The 15,677-nt window shown below is 39.1% G+C and overlaps 1 protein-coding gene across 1 annotated transcript; it reads right to left on the reverse strand.

The window, feature by feature from the left end:
• Positions 1–12: 12 nt before the first annotated feature.
• On the reverse strand, positions 13–7,111 carry irf1a (interferon regulatory factor 1a). Its single transcript, XM_084391433.1, has 8 exons — positions 6,876–7,111; positions 5,865–5,964; positions 4,037–4,216; positions 3,113–3,196; positions 2,918–3,031; positions 2,789–2,841; positions 1,093–1,186; positions 13–958 (listed from the first exon to the last, which is right to left on the reverse strand). Exons 1-8 carry the CDS (start codon positions 6,960–6,962, stop codon positions 879–881), a joined length of 792 nt encoding a protein of 263 aa, XP_084247559.1. The 5' UTR covers positions 6,963–7,111; the 3' UTR covers positions 13–878.
• Positions 7,112–15,677: the final 8,566 nt, after the last annotated feature.

Consider the following 15,677-nt stretch of genomic DNA (forward strand, 5'->3'; position numbering starts at 1 on the left):
TTTTTTTTTTTTCTCGCAGTTCTGACTTTTCTCGCAATTCCGAGTTTCATAACTTCTAATTCTAACCTTTTTACTCGCAATTACGAGTTTGTCACAAACAAAAAAAAAAACAGAGGAAAGAGTCAGAATTGTCACAATCCTGAGGAATAAAAAGTTTTTGTTAAAAGTCCCATTTTAGTCAATTTATCCCTTAAAACTCATCTTTAATCACCAAATGTATGTAAAATGAATGTAAGTCGACACCCTTGCCTCATTTAGTATGCACGGTTCTATGAATACGCAAATGAGCCCCGCCTCCACTCACTCGCTCAGCTCAGAGATCCACTGGTTGACGATCACACGTTGATCTGATTGGTTACAAGGTAGTTTGTGACGTCAGAAACACCAGCGATTTCAAAGCGTGTGTTTGAGACTGTCTTTGGTTCACTGCAGTTTTAAGGAGGAAATACTCAGCGATGGTGTCGACTTATGAGTTTACACATGCTTTGTCTTAAAGCAAATTAAAAACACCACATTTAAAGTTCATAATGGAAACGAGCTTTCATTCAGTTTCGCTTAACCAGCTAATCAAGGTCTTCAGGATTGTCTAGACACGCTGCAGGGCAGGAGCGAGCGTTCCTGCGGTTCGTAACGTTTCATCACATTTTTGTCCTTCGTGTTCATTTGGGAATGAGGGCGACACGCAAATGAATCCACAGAATGAACTTTATTTAAAGACTTGGAAAATAAAATGGCTAATATCTTCTCTGGGAACCTCGTGTCACTATGATCAGTGACCCCACTGTAAACTCAGCATCACTCAGGAAGCATCTCGTGTCCATTAATGAATGTGCGTTTCCTTCAGTTGATAAAGCACTGGTAAAGTATGATTGTGTTGATCAGTCGTACTGGCTGGACGAGGTGTTGTGAATGTTGCAGTCTGTCTGGAAGGAGTAGCCGGAAAACTCCATCGTCTCACCTGAAAGCAGAGGCGTTCACAGATGTCAGTGGCACATCTCCTACATTAGCTAATGAGAATGATCAGCTGGTTGGTTTGGTGTGATCATTGAGTTGTCCAGTACACAAGTGTAGGATGTGCAGATGTTGTCTTACACAGGCACCCCATCCACATGGAGTTGGGTCTCCAGCCTCGGTCGCTCTCGTACGACGGACTCCAGTGATCCAAGTTCTTCAGGTGATCCACAATCTGCAGGAGGAAAGCACACGGTCTTGAGCTTTTCTCACTCAAACACTGAGATAATGAGGTCTACCATCGACTATTAAAGTCTTGTGTGGTTGTTGAAGTGTTTTGAGTGGTTGATCGATACAGATGCAGGAAAACCTTGACCGGGGAGGGATTCCAGAACGCAGGTTAAGCAACTTATCCAGGGTAAGTTTACTCAAGAGTAAATCGATAAAACTAAATGTACGCAAGTAGCCGTTGCAACTAAACGTTAGAAAACAGCCAGAAGGTTTGAAAATCTTGGTGTTTTTCGGAAAATCTTGCAGATTTTTGAAAAAATATATATATTTTACGATTTTTGAAAATCTAGCAGTCTCTCGGACAGACAGATTCATTGTGATTTGGTGGTTAGGATATTTGAGTGTAATATCTGTTATTGATATCTGTTCATGTTTATCAGACAGAAGCAAGGCTTCACCCTTTAAAGCTTCAGCAAGAGATCTTGTTAAATGCTTAAATGTTAAATCCACTGTTATATTATGATTATTTTAAATGTAACTCCTGAGTTACCAATGAAAGCTATGGACGCTTGTTTCCGCCACAGAATAAAAAATAAAAAAGGTAATTACGACTTTTTTATCTCACAGTTCTGACTTTTTATCTCAGAATTGCGTGATATAAAGTCAAAATTGAGATATAAACTCGCAATCGTGAGAAATTAAATAAACAAAAAATTCTGACTTTTTTTCTCAGAATTGCATGTTTATATCTCGCAATTCTGATGTAAACTCGCATTTGAAAATAAAAAAGTCAGAATTGCGAGATATAAACTTGCAATTGTGAGATAAAAGTTGCAATTATCTTTTAAAATGTAAAATATTCTGTGGCGGAAACGATTAAGCTTCCATAGAATACAGGCATTGAAAAGTTGTCAAACTTCAATAGTGATGAAGCGAAACTACGACGAATACAGGACCTCGTTTATAAAACGTTGTGTAGAAACCGTCCTAGAAATGATCCTGACACTGACAGCTGAATGGTTTTAGATTTTCCCCTTGTGATTAATGTCATTAACATATAAAAGAGCACCAATCAACATCCAACTCCTCTAGAAAACCTGCAGTTCTCCTTCTTTCCACTTCAAATACTGTTTTTATAAATATGGACGTTTTATAACTGAGGCCCATTATTTTTACTTTTCCATTTGTTCCAAAAGCAGAATTAAAAACAGAGTTTCATATGGAAACTTGTTTCTGCCACAGAATAAAAAAATAAAAAAGCCAATTGTGACTTTATATCTCGCAATTTCTGAGATAAAAATTTGCAAAATCTTTTAAACTGTTTTATTCTGTGGCGTAAACAAGCTTCCCCAGTTTCATGCCTTTCCAAAAGAGGGAAAAAGTATTGAGAGATTGATTACGTTGGTCAGAAGAGAAAAAGATGACAAATTTAATGCCAGGCTAATATAACACAAAGTATATTAAATGTACATAAGATTTTTTTTATTTTTTTTTTTAATGAAAGTGCAAATGTTTTTACTGTGGAAACATCTCATCACTGCCTGTGAAAATGGCCAGACATTAATTTCCTCTTTTGTTTGTTAGTGTTTATTATAGTCCATCTTACCTTCAGCACTGCTTCTGTCTGCTCGTGCTCCTCTGTTCTGTTCATCTGCAGTCCTGCGGAGGTAATCAGCCATTTTAACCCTTTACTGTCCTGTCCTCGACTGTGGACGAGTTATGATCAGTACTGTACCCTGTGAGCAGTAGATGGCCGGTCTCTCCTCCTCAAAACCCTTGGGAAGATCCTCTTTTCTCAGCGCTTCTGCTGTGGAGCCGCCTCGATCGTCTGAGAACTTCCAGAAGGCCTCTGAAGACACGGGAGAGATGTGTTCAGATTACTGTGGACGGAGGTTGGTGTTTGAGTTTGCCAGCTGTTATTGGTAAGTACCTGTAAATCTCTCCAGCGGTAAGCTCCTTTGTGTCGGTGGTGGAGGCGACGCTGCTTTACGATCGGTTTCCAAACACCGTAATGCTGAAGAGAAACACGTTACATCACATGAGTCTTATTTATGCATTAGTAAAACTGATCCAAATCACATTTAGGAACATTTCATGCAAATCAATATTGGTAGTAAATGCATTGTTGGCTATATTTGACAAATTGCTTTTGAAAGTCACTTTGTAGAAAAGCTTGTTTCCAACACGGAATAAAAATTATTTTGGACTTTTTTCTCGAAATTGTGAGTTTTTTCTGGCAATTGCAAGTTTACATCTCGCAATTCTGACTTTTTAGATCTCGGAATTCTCACTTTTTCCTCACAATTGCAAATTTCTCCGAATTGCAAGTTTATATCTCACAATTCTGACTTTCTCACAATTTCAAGCTTATATCTCACAATTCTCACTTTTTCCTCACAATTGCAAATTTATCTCGCAATTCTGACTTTAACAATTGCAAGTTCATATCTCGCAATTCTGACTTTATCGCAACTGAATTCAGACTTTTTTTTATCACATTTGCAAGTTTTTATCTCACAATTCTCACTTTTTCTTCACAATTGTAAGCTTATATCTCGCAATTGTGACTTTTTGATCTCAGAATTGCGTTATAAAGTCAGAATTGCGACTTTCTGACTTTTTCCTCGCAATTGCAAGATTATCTCACAGTTCTGACTTTCTTACAATTGCAAGTTTATAACTCGCAATTCTGACTTTTTCCTCCTTTTTATTCTGTGGCGGAAACAAGCTTCTATAATATTTGGATAAATCAATAAATGTAAATACGTATACAGATGCATTTTTTCTGTCACTATATGTTTGTTTAAACTAGAAATATTAAATAGTTATTCAGAAAGTTTATATGAGCAAATACCTTTGCGTCTCTTTATTGTTTTGCTGTGTGGAAGGAGAATATAAACTCTGAAAGCATTGTGGCCTTTCTTGATGCTTTTGTCTTGAAGCTCTTTGACGTCCGTCAGGGAATTGAGAGCGCATCGGAAGTTTGCTTTCCATGTCTTGGGATCGGGTTTGTCTATGCCAGGTTTGTATCTCCCTAAAATCCATGAAAGGAGAGCATGACTGGCACCAGGCTGTCAGGACCTACAGTACTAGTTCCTGAACAATTCAGTTGTATTCCTGGCCAAGTTGGTTATTGCTTGCATTATTTAACTTCTCTAAGAATATTTTGAGAAAAGAACCAATATTTGCAGAGTGTTTGGTGAAAACGCATGCAGTTTACATTGTTGCAGACGTTGGCATTAAATGAGCTGATCTTGAAGGTTCACCTGTTCTCATCTCAATGTTAACAGTCTGAGAAGCTGATGAGAGGTACAGTGACCACAGAAAGTATTCAGACATGTATTGCAATTAAAAATGTAAACATATTGTTGCATTATATATCAAAACAAGTCACATTTATTTTAAATACAGCACCTTTTTAGTCAAGCATTTCACAACATAAAGTGTGTTAGCTTATTAAAACATCAAGCAATAGATATATTGGTCAATAAAAAGAGGACAAAAAGTATTTGATAACATGTTGAACATGATGATAGTTATTATGATTCTCTTCCCATCGAGATCAGCTGGTTAAAAGTGACTCGGAAAAGTGAAGTTAATTCTGAGAAAAGCTCTGGTGCCACTTGGTTGGATATTTTGTATCTAATGAAAAGACACTTTTTAGTGCCACTTTAGTGTCCAAATGCTTTTTGGGGCCGCCGTGTCTATATCAATCAGATATTGTGGATGAGTTTCTAGAAGACTCGAAACATCAAGTGAGAAATGACCCTGCAGCAAATCTGCAGTCACTCGGTTAAAACCTGGACAATTTTAACACAGCTGGTGTCATTTGGTTACTAATGTTCAATTAATATGCTAATATGCATGTAAATAGCAGATTGTTAACAGAAAGCATTATTATTCTTCAAAATGTGTAACTATTATTCAGAATTATATATTTTTTGCCAATTTGCAAGTACACTCTTAAAAATAAAGTTTCCAAAAGAGTGTTTTTGTAGCAACGCAATAGAATAACATTTTTGGTTCCCCAAAGAACCTTTCAGTGGTCAGATCTTTAAAGAACCATGTTTTTCTCAGTGTGCAGAACATTTAAAAAATCTAAAGAACCTTTGGTTAGACTTTTTTTTTTTGATGGTCCACTTTAGACATTATACTAATTTACCATACTTTAGTGGACCATTAAAAAAAAACTGTGTCCACTGTACACTTAAAAATAAAGGTTCTTTCTTGGCATTGATGGTTCCATGAAGAACCTTTAACATCCATGTAATCTTTCCATTCCACAAAAGGTTCTTTAGATTATTAAACTTTCTTCATACAAATAAAGTTCTCAAGTTATTTTAGGAACTGATCACTGAAATGATTTTTGGGGAACCAAAAATGGTTCTTGGCAAATGAAAACCATCTTCTGGAACCTTAAAAGTGTAAAGAAAGGTTCTATTGATATTAAAGGATCTCAATGGAACCACCAAATATCCAATAAAAGAGTGTATGTCACAACTGACCTAAAATGTAAACAACAAAAAAAGGATATTTGAAGAAGAAAATCTTGTTGATGAAAGATTAGGCTGAGTTTTTCACAGATATCAACATGATATGAAACATTTGTTTTAATGAAGCTACACAGTCAGACTGTTGATTATTTTAACATGTGCTGTAATCGGAGACGTCCGTCACTTTACCTGTGTGCATCGCCCAGTTTCGGAACAGAGTCGCGTCCTTCTCGATGTTCCAGCCGTGCCGGGCCGCATGTTTCCAGGGAATCTGGAAAACTCTGGCCGACTGCAGTGTAAAGAGAGCACAGAAATATCCGCACTCTTAGAAAAACAAAGAGATTATAGAGCCCTATAGAACTTTATCGAGCCTTTTCTTCAGATCTGTATAGAAGGGTATGTGATTTGGTTCAGATCTTTTCGTTAAATTTACGGTAAAAAAACGTCAGCTGTGGTAGCAACATATAAAAAATACGGTAGCAACATTTTAGGTTTTACAGAATTAACTTAAATTTGCAGTAGACCGTATTTAATTATCTGATATAATGTTAATTTACCAACCTACTGAAGTATTAATATCTGTTTTGAATATTATACCAACACACAACTATTGTAATACACTGACAGCCACAACCACCAATCACAGTAGAGATGAGAGTCACATTATGAATCAAAGCTCATCAAACAGCTTTTCCACAAGAGAGTTAATGCTGATATACAGAAGCTGCGCAGTGTCATTCACACACACACACACACACACAACACCATCAGGGTAACACACGACATTTAAAAAATGCAATAAACATTAATTTGACAACATTAAATGTAACATGAACCCTAATGTACATAACTGATAAGAATAAGTGATTAGAAAAAACTTAGAAGAAACTTAGTTATTTCAACAAAAAATACATCAAATGTGAAGTGTCACGCAGGGAATTGTGGGAATGTCAATTTACGTTTTTTTCACTGTAAATTAATCAATGACTTGCTCTTTTTCACTTCCACTTCCCAGTATTTTACTGTAAAATTACTTTAAATGTACGTTTAGATCTATCACAGTTATTCACCGTATATTGTACGAAAACTTTTTGTTAACCAATTAACAGTTTTTCACTGTAGTCTTTTACCGTTAAAATCACGATAATTTTTTACAGTGATATGAATCAAACCCTATCAGTGTCAAGCATCAGATCTGACCTGGTCCAGCCACACGACTCCGGGATATCTGCCCGAGTCGATCTGTTCCTCCAGCCACGGCCGTAAGCGCAGGCGTCCCTGGTGCATCTTCAGTTCTGGCGTCAGCGTGCTTCACTCCTGAGTCCCCCAGATGTCCACTCAGTGCAGTCATGAACAGCACACAGCTCACTGAAACACATCACTGACAGTCACACTAGCAACAGGAAACATCACACCTGACTCGCTCTGCTGGAGTCACAAGGGAAATCTCAGCGTCCTCGTACCTGCACAAACCGGTTTGGAGGGTTTCCTTCCAACCGCAGGATGATTTCTGTGGTATTGAGGGGCCAAACACAGTCACGCCTCGTCGATCCGACGCCTCTGATGTCAGTTACTCCACTGAAAGCTGCTATACACCAGTGTTAGTCACAGAGTTATTACTGCAGGGACAAACAACTTCACAAAAGCACTGCAGAAGAACTAACCTAGCATCTTTGTGCAGAGATTTCTTATATAATGGCATAATTTGCATAAGAGTCGCACGTTAGATGCTTATCAGTCAGTCTCATTAATGTTGGTGAGTCATTCTTTGCTTTGCTTTCCTGTGAACTTCATGCATCTCAGGTATTTTCCAAGGAAACAATCATTGGTCTCGCTCTTGTCATGTGCAAAGATTTTTGTTCATCCAAACTTCCAGAAAACAAACAAACAGTTTTTCTTCAACCAATCAGAAGGCTGTAGTTTTGTAGCAGATTAAAGGTAAAAACATTGTGAATCTGGACCAGCTCTGATTAGCCGTTTGATAATACAGGTCAATGATGAGATTAGCTCACATATTCTCCCACCGGCCACTTTATTAGGTACACCTGTTCAACTGCTGGTTAATGCAACTGTCTAATCAGCCAATCACAGGGCAGCAACTCAATGCACTTAGGTATGTAGACATGATCAACTGAGCATCAGAATGAGGAAGAAATGTCATAAGTGACCGAACGTGGCACATTCTGAAGTGTTTCAGAAACAAGTAGAAAGCTCTACTGGGACTTTCAGGCACAACCATCTCTAGTGTTTAGAAAGGTCTGAGAGAAAGAGGAAATATCTAGTGGGAGAAAATGCCTTGTTGATGCCAGAGGGCAGAGGAGAATGACCAGACTGGTTCAGCTGATAGAAAGGCAACAGTAACTCAAACTAGAACGTTCATTTCCTGAAGAAAATGTAAGTTGTGCTTGGAGTGGCAAAACTCGGGACTCGGTTGCTAGGGTGTTTCTAGGCTGTTGCTAGGGTATACTGGATGGTTGCTAGGGTGTTGCGAGTTGGTTGTTAGGGTGTTGCTAAGGTGTTGCTATGCGGTTGATACAGTACTTGGCGTGGTTGCTAGGCGGTTACTATGGTATTCTGGGTGGTTGTTAGGGTGTTGCTAGGTGGATGCTAATATGTTCTGGGTGGTTGCTATGGTCTTGGTTAGTGGTTGCTAGGATATCCTGGGTGGTTCCTAGGGTGTTGCTAGGTGGTTTGCTATGGTAACATGGGTGGTTGCTAGGGTGTTGTTAAGCTATTGCTAAGATGTTCTAGGTGGTTGCTAGGGTGTTGCTTGGTGGTTTCGAAGGTGTTCTGGGTGGTTGTTTGGCGGTTGCTACGGTATTTTGGGTGGTTGCTGGGGCCTTGCTAGGCAGTTTCTATGGTGTTGCTAAGTGGTTGCTAGGATATCCTGGGTGGTTGCTAGGTGGTTGCTATGGTAACCTGGTGGTTGCTAGGGTGTTGCTAAGATGTTCTAGGTGGTTGTTAGGGTGTTGTTTGGTGGTTTCTAAGGTGTTCTGGGTGGTTGTTTGGCCATTGCTAAGGTATTCTGGGTGGTTGCTGGGGCATTGCTAAGCAGTTGTTAGGGTGTTCTGGGTAGTTGCAATGGTGTTGCTAGGCAGTTGGTAGTTGTCACAGATGGTTACTATGGAGTTTTTTATAGAGTTTTTAGCATGTTCTTAGTCTGATTTAACACTTAGCTAATCACTGCTAGCATGTGTAGCATGTTGGAAGTCCAGTTTGCTAGAATGAGTCAAAAGAGCCAGCCCCCATCTCTATACGATGTTCTGATGCAGAGATATAGGTCTTCCTGAACGGTTGCTGGGGTACTCGGTTTAGTTGCTAGGGAGTGGCTTGGTATCTGACAGTGATGATGTTACTCCAAAGTCTGCTTGTCAGTATGAATGATATAAATCAACCGCAACTCCTCTATGATGTTCAGATTTGAAGATATTCCCTTTTGGATTTGGGTTGCTAGGGTGCTCGACAGTGGTTGGAATTTGGCATAAAAGGGGTCCAACTTGGAACCAGCAAGGCGTACCTAATAACGTGGCCGTGAGTGTGTGTATCAAGCGAACACCTGAATGTATATCTGCACTGAAATGGCCTTATAATAACAGAAACAGATATGAGTCTGATCCAAGGGTTTATATGCCAACACGTACACATTTGACCATATTTCCCAACATTGAACATTATAATATCAGCTTTTGGAACATTTCCAGTGTTCAAAAACAGAAACGTTTGAGTCTTTTCTGCAGCTCGGGTAGAATATCTCAACCTTCAGCCTTTGCCTCCATTACTTCAGTGTAAATCTGGTTTGGAATGACATCACTCATCCGTGTCAGCTTATGCTTACTCAGACCTGCATCATTAAACACAAGGCATCATCCCTACTAAAAGAGTGATAAACATGTAATCCTATAGGGAAACAGCAGCAGGACATGCCAGGACAATAACTGAGAAGGAACTAAAGAAATCACAGATTATATAAACACAAGATGACAAACAGATGAAACCAGACACAGGTGAAACTAATGGGTAACCAAGGAAACAAACACAGAAAGTAAACACAACAATAGGAACAAAGTAAACTAAAAGTCCCAGAAGACATAGCTTAAATGTGACAGTAATTCAGTGATTGCTTCATTTAACTGAGTTTATTTATTTGTATCCATTTATCCCCCTGTTTATAAATGATTGCTCAGTTGATTTATCAAATGATATTTTCATGGCACATATGAGCCCCCATTAACTTCACTTCACACTGACCCAATTCCTGTTCTGATGTTTCCTCAATGTTAAAACAAGGCTGAGCCACAGAATCTTTACGGAAATGTCATGTGATTTTTCTTCTTGTGGCTCACCATCCCACTTCCCAGAGAACAAACATGTATTCCAAGAACGTTTTGCTTATGTTCCCATTAAGTTATCAAAACGTTATTATGGAAAGTTCTCTAAATGTTTGAAACGTCCAGTTTAAAAATATATATATTTTTATATATATACTGTATATCCCAAACAGCAACATAGTGTCGGCCCAGATCCGGCCCACATCTGGGCTGTGAGGATTCCACATGTACCGGCTCTGGGCCGACACTATGTTGCTCTGTGGTTACATGAACGATAAGAAAACATTAAATCTTATAATTCTTCAAACATAATGGGACCGTTATGAAACAAGCAGTAACATTTAAAAAAAAGCATTACATGGACGTCCAGCTAAAAGTTTCCGAAAAAATAAAAAAAACATTGCATGAATGATTTATAAGTAATATTTGTGTGCTAAATGTTATGCTGGGTTAAGATGTTATGCCACTAGGAGTGGCTCCCAGAACTAGAGAGTGGTGATAGTCTGCAATTACTTTACGGACTGGTCTAAAGTCGCATAATACTGAAATAATATGTATTATTATTATTATTATTATTATTAGTATTATTGTCAATATTAGTATTGTTAATATTACTGCTGCTATACTTTATTAATCTTTATTAAGATTTATTAATCACACACATTTTTTTTTTGTTATATCACACTGGAATAACCTATTCATTAAAAGTATTACTGTACCTGTATACACTAGATACATCTATATATTTAGCTGTTTTTTCTTCTTCTTCTTTTTTCTCCCCTCTATGTTGTGTGTATATGTCATTTGTCTATTACTTTGTGTATGCAACTATGTCTTGTTAATAAAAAAAAGAAAGAAAGAAATGCTCTGCCACTAGGGGTCGCTATTATCCTGGAGTGTTGAGCTACAGCACACATTACTTTTATTAGTACTAATGTAAGATACAACACTTTCCCTGTGACACTGCGCTCTGCTGGTGTAGTTCCCCTGTCGGCCACCAGAGGTCCTCAGTTTAACTCTCTCTCTCTCTCTCTCAATTCAATTCAATTCAATTCAGAAAGCTTTATTGGCATGACAAAAAAGTACATTTTGTATTGCCAAAGCATCACAACAACATAGAAAATGATTTAGAACATTTAGTACACAAAATTATAATAATAGTTAAATTAAATAAAGATAGTATTATATATATTATCTTGGCTAGTTATTGCAAAAATAAAAATACTGATAACATAAAGCAATAATAATAGTGTAAACAAAGATTAATAAATAAAATAAAAAAGGATTATATTGCAGAAAACATGTATATAAAAAAACTAAATAAACAAACACTGAACTTGAACATCATATATGTGTGTAGGTGTGATGGGATGGGTTAGGCTGTGTGTGTGATGGGGTGTGTTAGGCTGTGAGTGAGTGTGTGTGTATTGGGCGTTTGCTGCTCTGCTCGTCCCTCAGGATGTGGAGAGATGCTACTAGTCTTGCTGCTATATTGGAGCATTTGGCTTCTTCGCCAAGGATGAATCTAAGTTTTTGGGTTGGGTTACAGGTGTTAAATTGGGGAAATATCTTATTAATTTTGGGGTAATATTGGTCTCTGATGTGTTCATATTTTGGGCATTCTGTGAGGAAGTGCAGCTCGGTCTCCGGCACTCCCAGAATGCAGTGCGTGCAGAGTCTGTCCTCCCGGGAGAGCCAGGTCTGTCTGCGCCGGCCCGTCTCGATGGCCAGGCTGTGTTCGCTGAGTCTGTACATCGTCAGGGTTTTCCTGAGCTTCACATCACTCACTGTGCTCAGGTAGCTCGCAACAGTGTACTCTAGATTTAGTGCCGAATAACATTCCAGTTTGTGTTGGTTTTGAATGGTGTTCGTCCAATGGGTGATGTACTTGTCTTGTTCTGTGTTGATAATTTGTGCAGGCCGAATGTGTGTGAGTGTGTGTGTGTGTTGAGGCGAGCTGATCTCTGCAGGAGAGAGCTCAGTCAGTCTCAGCACCAGCTGGCACAGGGGACTCCTCGCTACGCTCAGCTCTGGTGTGTGTGTGTGTGTGTGGCACAGGGGACTCCTCGCTACGCTCAGCTCTTGGTGTTTGAGGGCTCTGTAATGGTATGTGTTGGGGTCGCTTGTTTTCAGGTGTTTCCAGAATTTGATGGCTCTTTTTTGGATGTTTAGGAGGAGAGGGTATTGGCCTAATTCTGCCCTGCATCCGTTGTTTGGTGTTTTTCTTTGGACTTTGAGTATTCTTTTACAGAAATCTAATTGTAGAGTTTCAATCGGATGTTTTTCCCAATTTAAAAAATCAAATTTTATAGAAGGACCCCACACTTCACTGCCATATAGAACAATTGGTTCAATTATTGATTTGAAAAGTTTGAGCCAAATTTGGATTGGGATGTCAATTTTGATTGATCGTTTTATGGCATAGAAAGCCCTCTGAGCTTTCTCTTTGAGTTCATTCACAGCCAAAGTAAAGTTACCAGTTGGAGTTATTTTCAGGCCGAGGTAAGTGTATGCTTTGGTGCTCTCAATGGTTCTGTGTGAGAGTGTGAATGTGTGTGTTGGTCCCTGAGATCTCTCTCTCTCTCTCTCTCTCTCTGTTTAACTCTCTCTGTTGGCTGTTTGTTTATGATGTCCTTGTGTTTCTTCAGTCTGACTGCAGCTTTATGTCAGTTGTAATGTAAGCCCCGCTGGTCTAGACTACTGCTACCTTTTAAAGCATTTTTGTCTCAGTGCATGCATTAGTCTGGCAACGCCACCACTAGCTTAGCTTAGCATAATGAATGTAATCAGATATTGACTTGGGACTAGGGACGTCCCGCGTGACGTCACGCCATTTGGAGCAGCCATCTTGACGGAATAGAAAATGCTAAACCGCTGGTGATAATACAGCCAGAGACGGGCTCTGATACAGCTCGTCGCGAAATATTCATCTATTCTTCTATCATGCCCGAGCGATGCTGTGATACCGATAGCCTGCTAAGCTTGTGTATGCTTTTAATGAAGCTCCGGTGTAGCGTGATGGGAAGTGGATAAGGTAACTTAGCTGTAAATGTCACCGAACCATAGACGCACCGAACTCAATGTCAGGAAGTTTTTCCACATTTAATGCCTGTAAAAAGAACTTGTGGTGCTTCATATGGATCTATGATTCCTAATTCCTTTATCTTCCTCTTGTATATTTCTTTTTGTGATGACATGACGTGAACAGTTAGCTGACGGCCGCTGTGCTAATAATAGATAGTGGTCAGTGTTCGTCTAAACCAGTGACCGTGACGCTGAAGTGTGTGAGAACAAATGAATAACATAAGTGTGAACCACGAACATTTATTTATGTGGATTAAATATTTAAATTTTAATCATTCTGTGTCATTTTTCAATGTCAATCTTTTCATTATTTACATGTTTATGCCCAAAATGCTATATTATTCAAAGTAGTTGACTGTCATTCTCCTCTATGCTGTGTACGTTATTGATTAAATAACCTAGCCTATTTAACATCGTTACAGGCACGATCGCGAGCATTCATTCATTCAACAATTTTAAAAGACTGGAATAAACACCAGCACACACAAGCAATCTTTTTATAGTCAATTTAATTAAAAAATGTAAACCCAACAGGTATGAAATGTCAGAAAGAGAAAAAAAAAAACAGTTAATGGGAAGACGAGCATAGGACTGCTGCAGCTTACTGGATATTTAGCCTATTTATTATTCAGATTGCACAGTTGTAAAGAAAATATATTTATAGGAACATTTCAGCAGGTTCAAGATAATTAATACAGTGACCATTATATACTATTATATTATTTTAATCAATTCGCAGCCATAAAACATGTGATAATCCGCATTCTCATGTATGTAGGTGCGCTGAAGTATTCCGTCAAAATGGCTGACACGCGGCTAGGGGTCACGTGACTGGGAGATCCTATCTCTGCGCCCAAGTAACGTTAGCAGTGCTTCGCCTGCGCTTCACCCCAATATAGTCCCAAGTCAATATCTGATTCCATTCATTATGCTAAGCTAAACTAGCGGCGGCGCTGCCATTCAATGCATGCACTGAGACAAAAATGCGTTTGCCCACCGATCTACTGTAGGGGAGACGGTGAATAACCCCTATTTCAAAACCGGTGGCGTGTTCCTTTAAACATTTATTTCCCCTCATCATCTTGTGGATAATGTTTGTTTGTTTGTTTGTTTGTTTGCTTCTGCTGACCTCTGCCTGTGTGTTGGACTTTGTTCTGTCCGGTTCAGGATCCTCGAGTGTCACTGCTGTCTTATTCAGTGGATCATCTGATCAACACGGATCTAACCTCATCTAACCTCTGGGAACATGAGTCTCAGTTCTCACATATACAGTTGCACTGACTGCTGGATTTAGTTTAGATGATGCAAACACACACACACACACACACACACACACACACACACACACACACTATTTGCATTGGAAAGTGTGTAGGCGATTCCTCATGCTTATTGGCATTATGAAATAAAAATGGGTTTTAATGAGGATCTCTGTGAATTTTGCTTTAAATTTCAGAAATCATGTTCACACACACACACACACGCACGCACTCACTCACTCTCTCTCTCTCTCTCTCACATACACACACACACACACACACACACACACACTCACACACTCTCTCTCTCTCACATACACACACACACACACACACACTCACTCACTCTCTCTCTCTCTCTCACACACACACACACACACACACACACACACACACACACACACACACTCACTCTCTCTCTCTCACACACACACACACACACACACACACACACTCACTTACTCTCTCTCTCTCTCACACACACACACACACACACACACTCACTCTCTCTCTCTCTCTCTCTCTCTCTCTCTCTCTCTCTCTCTCTCTCTCTCACACACACACACACGCACTCACTCACTCACTCACTCTCTCACACACACACACACACACACACACACACTCACTCTCTCTCTCTCTCTCTCTCTCTCTCTCTCTCACACACACACACACACACACACACTCACTAGAGCCCAAAATAACACAACAAACAGCGGGAAGTGTGTCATTGTGTTAATGTTAGTCTCTGATTTCTTTGGGTGGATAAACCAGACATTTAGTTATCATCAGCAGTTATCATGGCTTTCAGAAGCTCTCACACACACACACACACACACACAACATGGCTTCCAGAAGCTCGGCTTGGAGTTCAGAAGCAGAAAGACTTTCTCAACAGTGCAAAATCCAGCAGTCTCCATGGAAACGGACTCTGAGAAGAAGTGCATATACAGTATCAGTGATACATAACTTGATGTTTTATTGGCCTTATAATCCAGTATAAGTATGAGTGTCGATGCACGAGTTTTATAAGTTCATAAACACAGATAAAACTACACAGTGTGCATAACTGCTTAAAGGAAGTTATGTTTTTCATTATTCTTTTCACTGTTAAAGAGATGCAATGAAAAATGACTAACGTGTGATTTATGTCCATTAGCGATCCAAAGATTTCATGTCAACACTTAGCCGTGGATTTCTACTCAATATGAGTATGTGTTTCCCATCAACAATTACACCTGCAAATTATTATTATACTCAGGAAACAGGAAACATTTGCTTGTAAATGTGATCAGAATTACAGTAGAAAGCGGTTATGGACTTTTTTATGCTGT

This window comes from Rutilus rutilus (genome assembly GCF_951802725.1).
Source record: "Rutilus rutilus genome assembly, chromosome: 20".
Taxonomy (NCBI): domain Eukaryota; kingdom Metazoa; phylum Chordata; class Actinopteri; order Cypriniformes; family Leuciscidae; genus Rutilus; species Rutilus rutilus.